Raw genomic sequence first — 17,878 nt, 5'->3', positions numbered from 1 at the left:
CAAGCATCGGAAGACATGCATTACTCACCGTAATAGAATTTCTGATGATTGTATCTGCTTGGATTCACATGCGGCCACCCTGCCTCCCCGCTTGGGTGGAAGAAACATAGACGTCTTAATACTTTCTCTTTTTATGTACTCCCTCACAATAGCCTTGGGCTCCCTCATGGCAGAAAAAATACAATCGGAGGGACCTCAGCACGTGAGGGATTTTGGGTACACTACACGTCACGATAGGGATAGTGTTAACAGACACGCCTATGACGACGTCCTCTTTCGGTCCCCAAAAGACAAGATGCAATACTCAGCGGCTACCACTGGATGTCGGACTATATGCACAGCATGTGAATCAAAGCAGATACAATCATCAGAAATGCTGTTACAGTGAGTAATGCATGTCATCACCAGTCAGGCCCTGGCTTGGCTGACTTCTTTCCTCTCTGATCCAACCTTCCCAGTCCAACTTGGGTCCTTCCTCTCCTCTCCTCTATCTCTATCTCTACATGTGGTGTCCCCCAGGGTTCTAACCTCTCTCCCTGGCTGCTCAACCAATACCTGGCACTTCTTTCCTACCGCGTTGCTGCTCTCTGCACCAACTTTCAGTGCTATGTGGATGACACTCAGCTCATTTTCAGGCTACCTTCGGCCACCTCTTCTCCGTCTCTTATCACTGACTGACTGCGTCTGTCTGCTATCCAGGAGTAGTGTGCCGCCTATGATCTCTGCCTTAATGCCAGTAAGACTGAGATTCTCCTCATCGGCACACCCGCTCCCTCCTTTCCCGTCGCACTCTGGCCGGCCTCTCTTGGCCCTCTTCCTGCTCCCACCTGCGAGGCTAAAAGCCTCAGGGTCATCTTCGACTCCACACTCTCCATCTCTCCTCACATCTCTGACGTCTCTAAGAAGTAACACTACCAGCTGCACCTCCTCGGAGGTATTCTTCCTTTCCTCTCCTTCCCACAGAAGCTCACTGTCTCCAGAGCTCTGGTTCTCTCTAGGCTTGACTATTGCAACAGCCTCTTTCTAAATCTGCCTGCTTCTACTCTCCGCCCTCTGCAGCTCATCCAGAACAGGACTGCGAGACTTGTCCTTGGCCTCAAGCCCAGGGATTGTATCTCTCCAGGACTGAAATCTCTGCACTGGCTCCCAATGGCTGCAAGGATTACGTTAAAAACCCTCTACATTGTTCACAAGGCCTTCTGGGGCCTGGGACCTCCAAAATACCTTCAACTCTCTCTTCCTATATATCTTCCTTCTCAAGCTCTTCGCTCATCCGCCTCCAACTCCCTCAGGGTCAGTCGCTTCTCCAAGCAATGAGTTGGTGGTAGATCTTTCTTCGGCTGGGGCTTCCCTCTGAAACAGCCTCCTTGAAACTTGAGGAGAACCATCTCCGGTTCCGGTAGCACCTCAAGACCTTCCTCTTTGATTCTGCTTTCTCTTCTCCTCTCCCCTGCTGAGTTCCTGGCTGAAACTGTACTGGTTGCCTGGCCACCTTCAGATCTCGGGCCCAGTGTCCCTCCCCCGCCAGTTACACACCTGCACTGCCTGCCTGGCAACCCCCGCACTTGGGAACTGTTCTCTGTATCCCTACAGTCCCCCACCAGCACTTGACACCTGATGTCTGCACTTGCCCTGCACTTGCCGCTAGCTGACCCTACTTCTCTTACTATTTTATTTATTCTTTTACCTCATGTACTGCACTGTCCCCACTCCACACTTTTCCTCTTCCCACTTCGCCCGCACTTGCGCAATTTGAATGACACCTGACCTAGTAGGATCGTTGTCTCTGTCTTCCCTCTGTTTCCCCCTCCCTTGCCACGTCGCGCCTTGAAACACTTGTGTATAGGCGTGTTATAAGTGCCATATCATATCACACCAAACCCACTGCAAGGCATGTCTTAATCAACTACTACAACTTCCACCCACGTAGTCTAGGGGACAACCTACCTTATCTGCAATTTTTGCAGCTACATGGCTACAGTACAGAAGGGTCTACATACCAAGAACACGCTTTGATCATAGCTAACAATTACCCTAAAATGTTGGTATGTCAGAGCATGAAACTAGCTTCCAATACCAACCGGGAAGCCATTTTAGAGCAAGTTCACAACAACATTAGGGAGGATGAAGATAGTCTATTCTGTATCAATGCATAAAATAATCTGTCCTATAAAACCAAGTAGATTATCTACATTGGAGCATTTTAGAAAAGGGTCCTTCTAAATGAACACACCCATTGTTTGGGTTTAAGCACAGTTAAAACCTGAAAGACCAAATTTTTCCATTCAACCCTTCAACAAAACACAAAATCAGCCCCCACCCTCACTGAGTTGTGGACTTTACCACCTCCAAGCAACCATGTTGCTTTTTGTTAATTGTTACATGTGTTCGCAGACAAAACCGAGCACAACCTTTCATTTGGGGCTTCGAGTTCCTTGGCAACAAAAATATCTTACGAATTGTGACACCAGCAAGATTATTTATGCCATTGTGTGCCCATGTAATTTGTTATGAATAGTAAAGGTGAGGATGAGTGAACACAGAATGCAACTGCTCCTTTGGTGGAACAGTTTATAACCATAAATCACAAAGAGACTGAACAATGTGGAACAACTGCTATTTCAACTGGAACAGAGACTGATCTTTAGAACAAAGTCACATATCTATGGTTTAAACAAATAAGTAGTATTTTCTTGAAGAAATAACTTCATTGGTGTGCTGTCCACATTATTTTTTTCACTGTTCAAAATGTTTTATTGTAAAATGTATGTAGAGGCAAGTAATTCTACTTGTTTTCTATAGCTATTCACTTTGCTTTACATATTTTGTGCCTTATATTCACAAGAACCAACGAGGATTTCTCATATTATTACCAAGTCCATAACATGGGGAAATGTTATGCAAGATTTTACTGGCTACACACCCATTAACGTTGCTGATCTTTCTCCGTGTTCAGCAATTGAGGCATAGGCCCCATGTTATAAATGGGCAATTGAGGGATGTGGCCCCCTGTTACACCTATACATTTTGCCCCTCTTTCTCTTTTTCAAGCAATATGGCAGCACACTACACTGTTTAGTCATAGATGGTCCACTTCAATATGGCACCCCGTCTTTCCCCAACATATTGGGCCTTCGTTCGTGCAATATGGCCAAACTCTACTTTGTTCCATCCAAACATACGACAGTTCCTGCACGGTCAGCCTCATTTTCAGAAATGCACAACCATATAAATCCAACTCACAGGATTAGTTAGTATTGTACACAGGCAGCGGCCACATGTCTTCATAGCCTTCGGTCATCTCAATACTAGTAAGTTGAAATCTGGACTTGTCTTTGTTTCCCCTCCCTTTTGTGTATCCTTTTTTACACATAATACAAGATGGTTACTAGACTGTCTAGACTAGTCTAGAGCTGGAGATACTTACTGAGGTATCTTTGCCTTCTCTTTCCAGATGTTTTATCGGGCTGAGTCACTTTAACTTACAGGCATACCATTTTCCAGCGCCTTGAGGGGGTGTGTTGTAATTTTTTGTTAGTCCCCTTTACCATACACCCGTATTCACAACCGGTTATCTTATAAAATCCCTGTGCTTATTATAGGTTTTACCCCTCTATTATGGGACCTGCCGTACGTATCTCAAAATGGATTATTTTTCTGTAAAATTAACACTATAAGTGAATATATTCTGACTTGCCGCCGAGTACTAATCCTAGGTAAGACACAATTTCCTGATCTTCCTTTGTGATAGAATTCAACAATACAAAACTACACATTTGTCCCCTTTTAACCTCATAGACCGGTGTTTTTCTAGTTACCCTACACCATGTCAAATATCTACAGCCCCTGAAGAAAATCATGCACTTACTCTCAGGGATTGAAACATGTAGGGCTTTACAATTGGGTTCAGGTCAATCATCAATAGAGAACATTAATATTCTTTCGACCCCAAGAACTACACAAAGAACTTTTATTTGACAAGCGAGGGAGGATCACCTGAGTAGGAGGTCCACAGGAAGTGGGGCAGAGACACCTGAAGGTGAGACATGGTATCCCTGATTTCCTGAGTTATTCACCCCATATTCCCTCTACCTGTAAGGGATACTACAACTCCCATAACTCCCCACCTTTCCTAATGAACCCTGCTACTGAAACGTGGAATACTGAGACTATGAAGATTATCACTAGATGCATGTACTGGCCTTATCCCACTAATAAGGTCAGGCAGGGTCAGGCACTCAATCACAATCACACACCTGAAACTTCTGGACCGTTTTCCAAACTATAAAAGTTGGGGCACAAAAAGACACAGAGAGCGAGACAGAGGCCAAGATGAAAGGCAAGCTTGATGGTGAGACAGAGGAGCAGCTGAGGGAGAGCTCCTGAGAACCAAGCCAGGGAGAACAGGACGCCGAGATGCTGACGGGATGCGATTTGAGGCAGGAGGAAGCGTGGCGAGGGAGCCATGTCTCCAAAAAGCCAGGAGAGTTCAGAGAAGGGAGACGAAAGGATGGCTAGTCCCTTTCCTCAGTGCGCCAGCAAGCTGCTAGTTTCCTCCCCTGGGCCGTGAGGCCGCTTGGGAGGAAGGGGCAGGTGGGCAAGACGCTGACCTCGACGAGCTGAAAGCAGAAGGACGTGCGAAAGCAATCGCAGCCGGTGAGTTCAAAGAAAGGGAGAACATGGTTTGTGATACACGCGATTGTGGAAGACTACAGTATTACATGCAAGGCTACGAGTTGAATGATAAAGACCTTGAACTGAAAGCTTGAATGTATTTGGCCAGCAAGGGAGTCGGTGAGAAACAAAGTAACGGAGCGGTGCCATGTGAGAAGACACATTGTTAAACGCTTCTTGATGAAAGCAAAATGTGTTGAAAGCCAGAGAAGGAAGGGGCACAAGGGAAAGAGAGCATGCAGAAATCCTGAAAAAGCTAATGTGAAAGTGAATTAATATTTTTGTGAAACGTGGAACAGTGTGGCCGAGGGCCCATTCTATGAAACTAAGTGCAAGAGGCACAGAGTTTAAGAAACCAACCCTGTTGTCAGAGTGGGCACACATGGGTTTAGAATACTGTGCGGTTGCAAAGTTCTCTGAGAGGTGAACATTGTGAAATTGAAGTACAAATGTTGGGGAAGGGAGTTCTCCCCGCGGTGTATGAAGCGGAGCGGTTAGCTGGAAAGTGTTTCAACAAGGTTTATGTGTTTGAAGACAGGCAAGGGTCACCTGCGAAAGTAACTGAGATGGGCTTTGTTTGACAAGTGTGAAACCGGGTGTGGGATGCCCAACAGAATCAATTGAGAACTGTGATGCACATTGAACTGACTTTGAAATAGGCAATTGAATCCTAACAGATTTATGGGAAATCTTTGAAGTGTGCATACTATCCACCTTGAAAGAACTTTGTAAGAACCCCACTGAACTGAACTTGGGGAAGGGAGTGGTCAGCCAATTGGTCAGCCAATTGCATTGCCATTCTGACATTCTTCTGATACTCTTTTATATTCATACATTTTCCCACACTTGGTTACTGTGAAACGTGAGGGCAAGTGTAGGTTTCTGACGCAGACTTTTTCCTTTGTTTGTCTGGCTGGCTTGGACCATTTTATTTACTTTGATGGTCGAGACCGCTCCCCTTATAGTATTAGGGCCAGCAAGGAAGTCTCCACCCCCAGTCAAACTTAATAAAGGTGTTGAAACGTGTATCCTTGTGTCTGTGTCCTTACTTGTGATACCTGCCTGCCTTACATATTGTGTCAGAAGTGGGATTCGGCTCAACTGATACAAGTTGGGGAACCCTGAAGTTTCAACAATCGAGTAACAGAGCATCAGGCCCAACTGTAGCTACAAAGGGCTCCATTGGTTTCGATGTATGCAGTAGTAGTGAAGTGTCTATCCTTCCGATAGAAAGGGGAATGACACCTACTAATTTGGTCCTAATACCTCCACCTGGATGTTACGTCAGGCTAGCTCCTAAGTCAGGACTCACCTGGAAGTTTGGATTGGACTTACTGGCAGGAGTCATTCAGGGGAGATGTCAAGGTTGACAGCAATTGAAATCTCACCCGGGGATAGGATAGCTCAAAGGATACTTGTAAGATGTGTTCCCCCTGTTAAAGGAAGAATTAGAACAAGAGACTACAGATAGAGGTGAATTGGGTTTTGCAGAGGCTTATAAAAGACCCCAACCAATTTGACCATCTGGTATTCGTGAAGAAGAGCCAAACATTCTCCCTGATTTAGCCTTTGCACAAAGGAACAATTCCTTACTATCTGAAGCATTTCTGCAGGTGATACCGGAAGCAGCGGGTAGGGAAAAGGGAGGTCCTTTGTGTGTGTCTAAAACCCAATTGGTAGTACCTCAAAGTCACCGAAAGATTGTGCTTCAAATTGCCCATTCTCATCTAACAGGGGGGCATTTAGAACAAGTACAAATTAAAGCACAGTTTAGTGGAAAATGTTATTTGCCAGGAATACATGCAGAAATTAAAAATGTTGTTCAGACATGTGAGATCTGTTGAAAGACCAGTACCATGTATTCCTCCTCCAGCCCCATTGAATACGTTGCCAATAAATGAAGTCCCTTTTTCCAGGATTGGAATGGATATAATTGGTCCACTTGACACCTCTAAGTTAGGTAATGGCTATATCCTGGTAATTGTTGATTATGCCACAAGATACCCTGAGGCTTTTCCTATGAGAAGTAACACCACACAGCAAATATTGAAACATCTGCTTCCATTCTTTTCACTTGTCGGATTCCCAAAAGAAATCCTAACAGACCAAGGTACAAACTTTACGAGTAATCGTATGGGAGAGGTGAAAGAACTGTTACATATTGCCACCTTGAAACCCTCTATTCATCACCCGCAAATGGATGGGCTTGTGGAACAATTTAATCAGACCCTCAAAACAATTCTGAGAAAACTGGTTGCTAAAGATGGAAAAGATTGGGACCGTATTCTATTCTATAAAAATAATTATATAGTGCCAGCAAGCCCGCAGACCTCAGGGCGCTCACAAAGCACAACAAAACAAAGAGGGGAACAGGGCTAATAGTCAGAGGTTCTCACTCCTTTTCTTTATCAAACAAATATGTTTTTAAACCTTTGTTGAATTGAGCAATTGAGGGGAACAATCTAAGTGATTCCTCCAAACCTCTTCAAGAAGTAGCAAGGCTCGGACACGAAATCATCCTTGTTTGAAAGCAGAGAGTGCCTAATCGTGAACTAATATTCAAGGGGGCATTACCAGCCAAGCATTTGTATACCAAGCTTTGAAATGAATTCTCTGTTAGATGGGGAGCCATTGCAGTTTCCGATGGGCATCAGAAATATGTGCCCTTCTGTCCATGCCACATACTGCAGGGACTGCCCCATTCTGAATCACTTGTAGCTTTTTGATATTGACCTTGGCAGTTCCAACCAGCAGACTATTACAATAGTCTAGATGTGTGTTAATCATTGTGGACGCAATTAGCGCTCTATTCTTTTCTGACAGATAAGGTTGAATCTGCCAGAGTAAATGTGTTGTGTACGCACAAGAAGAGCTTAAATATGCAACGTTTTTTATAAAAGTTTTATGGGGCTCAAAGTAAACCCCCAGGGTTTTTAAATGTTCCGAGGTCTGAATCATAGTAAACTCATTATACTGGGGGTCAGGTTTTTTCAACCTAGTATCGGTGCCCAGTATCAGGTTTTCCGTTTTTTTGTCATTTAGAACAAGTGATTTCTGCCCATCCATATTTAGATGGCCCCAAAGACCTTGCTTACCCTTGCTAGATCTTCTGAGTATGATACTGACAGTTCCAGAATGATCTGGGTGTCGTCCACATAGTTGCAAACTTGACACCCAGGCTGTCCAAGCGGTCGCACAGTGGTCTTGCGTACATATTGCACAACAGAGGCGACAAACATAAGCCCTGTGGGACACCTGAGTTTAATGGAATCTGTTGTGATTGAAAATCATCCCTGGCCACTCTTGCCATCGTTGGTCTGAAGAAAGTTTGGCATCGGTTTGCAGCTAATTTTTATCATTTACCAATATCAATCAACCTGTCTGCCAACATCTCGTGATTCACCAAGTCAAAAGCAGTGGACAGGTTGAGTAGCAACAGTAGTACCACCCCACTCTTAACAATAATTTGGGTTATATTGGACCTCAAATCGAGTAGTGCAGTGTCTGTACCATGCTTTAGCTCTAGTACTGATTACATGCTACATTGCCAATAACCTTCAAAAGATGAGGAACATTTGTTATTGGTCTGTAACTGGCAGGAACCTTGGGATTGAGGTTGTCCTGTTTTAGCAAAGGGCATATCCATGCTTCCTTGAGACACTCTGGGACAAGCCCTTCCTGAAAAAAGCAGTTGATAAAGGCTGTGACCCAAGGGACAAAGGAAGGTAAAAACTCTTTATCTGCGGGGAAGACATCTCCCTTGCATGATGTAGGTTTCACTGTCAGAGACTTGTTTAAATGTATAATTATCACTACGGTTTAATTCTACCCTAGGAGCAGTCTTTACAACTTCAGGTTCCACTATGTCATTGAGACAGTTTGCGATACATGCTTGGTGCTGATTGACTTTCTGTGGAAAACCCTCATGCACTTTATAACACCAGAGAGAATCGATGACAATGTGTGGATCCTTATTGGAGCCTTTTAACTCCTGTAGGATTGTAAATAGCTCTCTTGAGTTAGAGTTGGCTCCCGTAATCCGTTAATCGAATTTAGTCTCCTTTGCCTTAAAGATAGCCGTTTTATAACATCTAGCAGCTGTTTCTGTAAATCTCAACAGTGGAGTCCGATGGATTCTTCCTCCAACTCCGCTCAGCCTTCCTCTTAATCTTCCTAGCGGCTCAAACCTCAGTAGAGAACCACTGCTTCATGTTTATTTCCTTTTTTAGCTTTAGGCATAGTGATGCCACGGTTTCAAAGGCTTTGTTGGTAATGGTCGGAACTGGTCATGGAGAGACTCTAATGATATATGTTGTTCAAGAGAATTTAGCTGGGGAATAACAATCGCCACAGAGGCCTCATATCTGGCTTTCTGGATATTTCTAGAAAGAAAGGATTTCACTCACCCCGGCTTGACTATTTTTCATTGGTGTGTTCGAATTTTGACACCAAATATCAGAAAAGAATGATCAGACCATATACATTGTTGGACAATGATTGATGTAATGGATTGATTTTTTGTTGGGATCCAATCAAGAATATTCTCACCACAATGTCTGACTGTTTTAAACTATTGTTTAAGTTCTAGACTTTCTAAGAAGTGCTTGCAGTTTGATCAGATTGATCATGTGCCCGTAGGTTAAAATCTCCTAGAACTAAAAGTGGGGAGCTAGATTTTATAGTGGATCCCAGAAAGGCCATTAGTTCTTCAAAACTAGGGGTCACTATTGGAGGAAGATAAAGTATAAAGATACTAGTGTGGTTGTGTGGTTTAGTCCCATTTTAACCAGCATGGCTTCACAAGTATGATTCCTATGGCCTTGTTTGCTGTAAGAAAAACCCCACAAACTTCCACTGGTTTTTCCTCTTCCAAGCTACTGTATGGCCGAGAGCCGAGGGATGTCCTGGAAATGCTTGGGAAACGTGGGAAAATCTAGAAGAGGCCCCAATATCACTCTCTCAAACTGCCACAATATTGGGAGAACATTTGGTGGTAGTCTGAAATGTAGTCCATACCCATATGAAGAAAGCCCAATGCCAGCAAAAGCTTTCTTTTGATAAAAAGGTAAATCTGAGATCTTTCTCTGTGGGACAAAGTTCTAGTCCTCCTGCCTACTTTAGAAAATAAGTTGGTTTTGAAGTGGCACGGACCCTATGAAATAACTGAACAGACAGGGACATGTAATTACAGAGTATTACAACCTGATAGACGCCAGAAAACCCATATTTACCACATCAGTCTTTTAAAAGAGTGGAAAGAAAACCCTTCAGCCTCTCGCTATACCATCATATCCTGTGTAGTATCCCAAGAGATGGATAACCTAAACCTAATTCCCCAGGAACTTACAAAGAATAAGAAGGAAGATCTAACCAATCTTATTGTACAGTTTCCGGTTGGCTTTAGTGAAAAACCAGCAAGAGTGAAGGGAGCCTACCATTACATACGTACTCCTGTAGGTAAATTGATGCATTTGAAACATATCGACTACCAGAAGCCTGCAGAAAGATTTTCATCGAAGAGGTGGAAAATATGTTAAAAGCTAACATCATTGAACCCTCTTCCAGTCTCTGGTCCTCTCCCATAGTACTGGGGACAAAACCGGACCAGAGCTGGAATTTCTGCATCGACTTCAGGAGGGTAAAATGTAAAAGGTATATGTACTTTTATATGAGGTGACTATGATTTGATAATCTTGAGTGCTATAGGGTATTATTTCTCCCCACAAGACTCAAATTACGGGGCATTTGTGTTACTGACAATGAGTATTCTGATGTCATTCTAGTGCTTAAAAACTGTTGGTCTGCTGGTTGTAGCCCTTTCTTTAGCTGTCTCCGCTAAAGTATCTCTGAGCAACATTTTGACGGTTGTCGAACTCATTTGTCAACTTTATCCATCACTTCTACAGTCCACAAACTCCAAATGGTAAAAAATGATTGTTCAAAGTATGGAAGGCAAATTAAAGTAGGGAATGCATTATATAGCAGCTTTTCATTAACTTATGTGCATTCCTTTCTTTTGACTTGTAAATTAACGTGACTGCCATTGATCAGCTGGAATGCTGTTGACATTGTGTTCCCTCATCTTCAGTATGCACAATTCCGTTCTTTCCCATTTTGTGATTTTTTTTTTTGTGCTCTTCTGTTTTTCCAGGGATGCCGACTGTCTATAACAGTGGCATGGTACCAGTTGCAGTGCCTCCCCCACCTGTCAATCCTCAGCACAGAACCACAGACGAGGACCTGAAAGCCATTCAGGACATGTTCCCCACCATGGACAAGGAGGTTATACGCTCAGTTCTGGAAGCCCAAAATGGCAACAAGGATGCAGCCATCAACTCTCTGCTTCAGATGGTGGAAGACTCCTAGGCGGCCCTTCCTTGCCTGCACTGGCCTGTGTGTCGCCTTTACTGTGTTGCCACTTGGATTTTTGACTTGCCAAGCTGGGAATTTAGTGGCTGCTCGCCAAAAGCACCCCACTCTCCCACAAAACGTTTGCATTGCCCTCAGCACTTACTCTTTGGATGTTTGTGTTCAGTGCTCTGTGTATATTTCCTTGTCCCAAGATGACCAATATATGTGGTTGTGCGGAAGAGACTGCTCTATAGAAAGAAGTATGTTGACAGCATTTGCAAAAATCGAAACCATGCATGTCCCAGCTGTTGTAACCTTGATTCCTCTTTTCTTTCAACCAGTCAGGAAGTATCTGGTAGTTACATTTCTGTCTTGCTGAAGGAACTCAGTCTGCATTTTTCATCAGAAGATATGTAATAATGGTTAAGCCAACTCCCATCTGTTCCATGTCATTGAGTGTTGGTGAGAAGTTGTTTTACTTTTCCTATATTTTCATTGTGGAGTAGATCAAGTAAAGTCGCGGTTGCCCACCACCTAATATTCTCGCTCTTTGGTCTGCAGTTTTGGCCTTCCTGGCTTCTAAAGTATATTGTCTGAATACCTGATGATGTGTAATTCGGTCTTCTCTTTGCAAGAGGTTACTTATTCACTAAGATGGCAAATTCTGCATTGTTGAGTTGTTCATTTTCATTTTTTTTTTAATGCAAATGTTCCTCAAGCTGTTTTCTAACACCCCCTCACATGATGTATTTAGCAACTGCAAAAGACAACCTGTCAAGGTAAAATCTTCCTACGCGTCGCAGATTATGGCTTCGTGTGTTATGGTCTTTGCAGCTCTACTCCTATTTCAAACCTATTTCTACCATAAAACAGATCCTTCTTTCCTTTTTTATTTTTCCCACTGCCTTGATCTCTCCCAGAATCTGCTCGAAACGGACTCATATAGTGCAATGTTAAATATTTCTATGCAATTACATGAGGTTCCATCAGAACCTCCTTGTGTACTTGGTGTTCTAAGAGATGCAATTATGCTGATTGCTTCCCTATTCTGCACCTTTTTGGCATAACACCGTGAAACTGTGGCAGCCATGTTTTCTTAATGCGTTCTATTTTAAACTCTCCAACGCCACATTCTTAGGGTGGTACCACCTGTGAATTGCACCTGCCCAACTAAAAATATGCATGTTTCCTAAGAATTGGGTAACCTAGATCCACCACATCTGACTTGTGAGTGGATTGATCTATTTTGGGGCTGTATGAGACATCTGCCATTAAAGTATGACGCTACTTTAAAAGTGGCGTGAGGCATATGGCATCTTTTTATTTATTAATGCAAACTTCTTTTTTTATTTATTTACACTACCTGCATACTGTTTCTGTCCTTGCCTCTACTGCTTAAATTCAAGGTCTGGTCCAGCAGGTTGATGCATTCTTTTGGTAAGCACAACTAAAGCTTCATTTCCGTTACCCACTTCCCGCTGAGTTACTCTTATTTTAAAGCAGAAAAGGGGACCTGTTTGTGCCCAGGAGATGGAAAGGAAAGTCGCCAGTGAGGTAGGAACACAGAAGAAGCGTTGAAGTAAAATAGAACAGAACTGGCCGTGGTCATAGAAGTGATTTCACACATTGATGAAGTGGGTTCAACGCAAATCCTTATGGGGTGCTTACCAGAAGGTACGTGCAGAGGTGCAGGGATTGATGGTGTCTGATGGAGAGTGGTTCAAGGGGAAAGAAAAGACATAGACACTGAAGGAGAAAAACAACTACAGCAACAGAACACATAGATTTCTACACTGGCTCTTAACATAGAAAAGATGTGCCTTTCATTTGTGAATGAATAGAAAAAGCTGATGGAATATAAGGATCAGAAATATCCAAGTGTTGAAAATGAGGAGATATAAGCGCTATAGAAACTAAGGCATAGTAGATATCTCATAACTTATTCCTGTGTATATGATTCACATGTCCTATGGGTGAATGGGATGTGGTCTTGGTGATAGTCGGACGAAATATGTTCGAGCCATGTTAAATATTTTGTTTATGGCAAAGCCTTGTCAAAGCATTGTTTACTAGTTTTGCCATTTAGGCTAAGAGAGTCGTATGGTTACATTGAAACGGCTGTCACAATAAATATGCTAATTATTGTAAATTCGAGGACCAACACAGATGTGGTGTATTTTATTCCCACCCATCCAAAAGGTGGAATAACAAGTCCAAGAAGAATATGGCTTTCATGCACCTTCAAATGAGTCCCCACGTTGTGCCCAAAACTGCAGTTGTTACCACAACCAAACATTCTCCACATACTTGTGAATGACGTTGTGCAGAAAAAAAGAATATTAGCATAAAGTGGATACTTTATGGAGTGCAGTCAAAATCTTTCCATGTCAAAACGAATGTAAAACTAGCTGCCAGAAAAATGGAACTGAGATGATGTTTGACTGAGCTGCCAGACATTTCCCAACCTAAAGTACAGAAAATACGATTGTGCCTCCACAGAAGGTTTGTATGGTCCGTAATATTAGTAAAACCTGCATGTGAAGGGAAATTGAATAATGGGCCACATTTTCCTTTCTGCAGTCTGACAAGCAAGAGCCTGAAAATGGGCAGTGCTGTCAAAGCAAATCCAATTGTTCTGAACATGTGCCATGTTTTAACGTGCAAAAAAGCCTTGAGTGGAGCCTGGAATGTTGGCCTCTTGTGTAGTTTTCGGCCGAGTGTTATGTCTATAGAGAGCGCCCACTCTCCTGTTTTTTTCAGAATTGTTCCTCACTTAATGCTTTTTTATAATGGTTTCATGACTGTTAGGCAGGTCCCTCAGTTTTTGCTATTCCTTCATAATCCTACAAACATGTCATTCTATCAATTGAACATATTAGTCAAGGAGACCTTGCTTTCGAATGGATTGTGCCCTCCCACGTATTCCCCATCTTTAGATATATCTCCTTCTAGCGTCAGCTGCTTCGGAAAAAGAATTTCGTCAGGAAGCACTGTGCGTTGTCAATGTGCCTGTTACTTCAGTTCCGTTTTTCCATGATAGATTTCGCTTCGGATACAGCGCATTTAGTTTCTCGCGAAACTTTCTCACAACTCAAACATGTCTTCTTCTACCCCGAAAACTGTGTTCTAAAAGTGTATTGACTGCAGATCTAAAATGTTGATAACTGATCCACATCAAATTTGCTAATGCTGTGTTGGCGTTGAACACAAAACGACAGACTGGATCCTGCCAATCGATGACAGGTAAGGGTGTTCAAGGAATGCTAGGGGAAACTCGTGGTGGGTAGGCCCCCACTAAAATCCCCTTCCACAACTCCATCTAAAAGGCTTTCTTTGGATGAGTCGATAGCTGACTCCACCAAGGAAACGTTTGAAGAAACGTTCCTGTTCACGTAATGGTTCTCACCATTCCTCATCATTATCTTCGAAGAAATTGAAGAGAAGACGCCACAGATCCCAGCCCTCGTCCTGGGACTCCTCACCTGAATGCAGGGTAGCCTGCCCGGGTAAATCAGCGACTAAAGCTAAATGGGAGCCTTTAGGTTGGAAATGTTAAACATTTTCAAGAAGGTGGCCCTGGTCCCCTCGAGAGAAAGGGAAGAGCTGTGACCCTATCACACCTTCCAAGGCCAATAGGGAGAAAAGTAAGGCTATAACTTGCCCACCTTCGAGTCCGGGTGAAAAGACGGCGACAGATCAAGGGCCCTTGAGGCCTTAACTCGAGGACAGGCCCAGCCCTCATCCTTCGAAGACTCCTTCAAGTCATGGGTTGAGCCCTTTGGAGCCAATTACATCGACGTCGAAGGAGTCGAAACCCGCAATGCCTTCGAAGGAATTTGAGAAAACATTCAAACCTCTTCCCAAGAGAATTTTTCAAGTCCCTTCCTTCAGTTTTTGAAGAACAGGATCCTTCAGATCAGGACCGCCACCTTTTTGGTTAGAATATGGTACACCCAATGTTCCTGACGCCCTCATATCTGAGGAATCAAGGTTGAGGGATTTGCAAACAGCAAGTGGCATTGACACTTCGCCAGAATTAGAGTTTGGAGAGCGTGCTGAGGCATCCTAGAAACAGTTAATGGGTAAAGTAACAGAGTATCTGGGATGGGGATCCCGGGACGACCGCATTAACGAGATGACCTCCCAGCCATCTTGGATAAAGGCCCCCAAAAAGTCCCAGTGTTGCCTTTTCATGTTGCCCTTCAGAAAAGGCTAAAAGCTAGTTGGGAGTCACCGGAGACACGCGCTGCTGTAAACAAACAAAAACTTTTCAAACAAGTATAGACCTTCTAGTAGTGACCCCAAATATCTATCCAAACATCCTACCCCGTAAAGCTTGGTGGTTCAAGCTGAAACTTCCACCTCAAGACAGGCAGCATATCCCACAATACCACCGGACAGAGATGACGAGCATTTCGACACTATGGCAAAGAAAGTATTTTCAGCTGGGAGTATGACTTTGAAGTCAGTCAGTGTCACTTGTGCCCTTGCTAAATGTACCCACACCTGTGGAATTGCATCTCTTTGACAGCTGAGCATACCCCTGAAGATGAGGAGAGAGGTTTTTTAAACATTGTGAAGGATAGGAAAGACGCTATGTGCGAGTCTCTCCAATCGGGTTTGGACTCTGCTGATAGTATAAGCCGAGCCTTGGCAACAGGCACTTTTATACGCAGATTTGATTGGTTGAGAAAGTCTGGATTTGCGCCTGATGTGCAATCTAAGCTTCTCAATATGCTCTTTGGCGGCACTCAACTATTTCGCAGTAAGGCTGGCGAGAGCCTAGAAAAGTTAGACCTCAAAAGCAGCAGCCAAGTCACTCAGCACTGCCATCAGACAACCACAACCTTTGCACCCCGGTATAACAGCTTGGAGGTTTAGGCCCTTACGCTGCTACTCCTCATTTGGAAGAGTGAGAGGACTGGCCAGTCAAATAGTTCAAAGGAAATTCCCTTTTGGTAAACGAAGAGGTGCCAAGCCCGCCCAAGCAAGGACTTCTTTACCCTCAGCCGTTGCTTCAGCTGCCTCAAAACCACTCTGAGGCCTTAATCCACAGGGCCCCAGTGGGAGGCAGGCTCACGCGGCACCTGAAGGAATGACGGGCATTACTTGCGATGCTTGGGCATTACAAACAGCAACCATGTATTACTGCCTTCCCGTTTTAAGAACGCCTCTGGATCATCCACCGGCAACTCTTACAAATCTCTGGATCCGTTCCTCCTGCAGAAAGTTTTGAGCCTGCTAGAGAAAGCTGCGGTACATCAATTCTACAAGCATTTTCTCAAAAAATCGTGAGGAGTGTCTCTTGTCAAAGAAAGCATTATCGCACCTACGACAAGCAGGTTGTTTTAAAAAGGTTTGAGCTGAGGAAAGAGATCAGAAAACTCACATAGCCCTATAAATATAACACCATTGAGATAAAAAGGCTTTGGAATAAATAATAGTCTTGGTTGATCTGGTATAAAATCTTGCTAATACCACAAGATGGAGAACAAATGCTGAGAACTCTGAGCGGGATAGATTCAAGGGAATTCTGGTCCTTGATCAAGTCAATTGATAATTCACTGAAAAATGGAACTGAGATGATGTTTGACTGAGCTGCCAGACATTTCCCAACCTAAAGTACAGAAAATACGATTGTGCCTTCACAGAAGGTTTGTATGGTCCGTAATATTAGTAAAACCTGCATGTGAAGGGAAATTGAATAATGGGCCACATTTTCCTTTCTGCAGTCTGACAAGCAAGAGCCTGAAAATGGGCAGTGCTGTCAAAGCAAATCCAATTATCCAATTCACTGAAAGCTCCCCAAATAAATGGGGTAGGGGGAAGCATCTTGGGTAATGCATTTTAAAAACCTTTTCTCAAACCATCATTTAGGCGCAGAAGAAGTCCCGGAATGTACTACTTGGCGCGTAACGTATGACCCAGACGATATTGCCAACTTGATAACTAAAGCAAGCACCTCCAGAGCTCCGTGCCCTGATGGGGTAACTAATACAATCTTGATACAGAACCCTGAACAATGGGAGAAACTGATCTGTTTGATCCTGGACAACATCAGGGAAAGTCAATCGATACCCACATTATGGAAATAAGCAATTGTCGGTCCAATTTTTAAGAGTGTAAACAACTATCGACCAATGGCACTGTTAGACGTAATTGGCAAAATGTATGCAAGGTTACTGTTGGGCCCTGAATCAGGGGAAGCTTGACCCTTTTCAGACTGGGTTTGTTAGGGGCCTTGGTACATCTCCTTCCACCCTGATCATTTTGATTTTGAAAGAGAAAGTGCGATCAAAAAACCAAAATGTTTACCTGGCATTTGTGGATCTAGCCAAAGCTTTCGAAAGTATAAACAGAAGACGCCTATGGTTTAAACTACTTTCCTTGGGATTCCCTGAAGATCTGGTAGGCCAGCTGAAGACATTGCACACAAATACTACCTTGACAGTGTGGTTAAATGTTGAAGGCTCACTAACGGAAAAGATTCCTACTTTTCGCATAGTCAAGCAAGGCTGCCCTTTGACCATGTCCTCTTTAATTTTTATTTATCTGACATAAGCCACTTTATGGAGCCAGTAAGATCTTTTCCCCCTAAAATTGGAGGGGTGCATGTGGGGTACCTCTTGTATGCCGATGATTTCGTAATACTAGGCCACACAGCAATAGGTCTACAAAGATAGTTGGCGAGTCTGGAAGCATACGCTAGGAAAAATAACCTCCAAATGAACTAAAAATAAATAAAAAGATCCTGATCCTTAATACGTTAAGAGGGAGGAAATGGCCTACATATAATTGGCATTTGGCACCATCAACAATCAAACAAGTATCGTCCTATGAATACCTGGGAGTC

General features: G+C 43.4%; 1 protein-coding gene across 4 annotated transcripts in view; it reads left to right on the top strand.

The window, feature by feature from the left end:
* TOLLIP (toll interacting protein) overlaps positions 1–12,333 on the top strand; it is a 695,464-nt gene extending 683,131 nt beyond the window's left edge. For all 4 annotated transcript variants that reach the window (XM_069623970.1, XM_069623969.1, XM_069623971.1 and 1 more), the window contains exon 6: positions 10,826–12,333. In XM_069623970.1, the coding sequence (XP_069480071.1) occupies positions 10,826–11,040 (215 nt within the window). In that variant the 3' untranslated portion in view covers positions 11,041–12,333. The remainder of the gene's footprint in view (positions 1–10,825) is intronic.
* The last annotated feature ends 5,545 nt before the right edge of the window (positions 12,334–17,878 follow it).

Source organism: Ambystoma mexicanum, chromosome 11 (assembly GCF_040938575.1).
Source record: "Ambystoma mexicanum isolate Mex_15411 chromosome 11, UKY_AmexF1_1, whole genome shotgun sequence".
Taxonomy (NCBI): Eukaryota; Metazoa; Chordata; class Amphibia; order Caudata; family Ambystomatidae; genus Ambystoma; species Ambystoma mexicanum.
The sequence above is the reverse complement of the archived record's forward strand: the minus strand, read 5'-3'. Positions and strand labels throughout refer to the sequence as shown.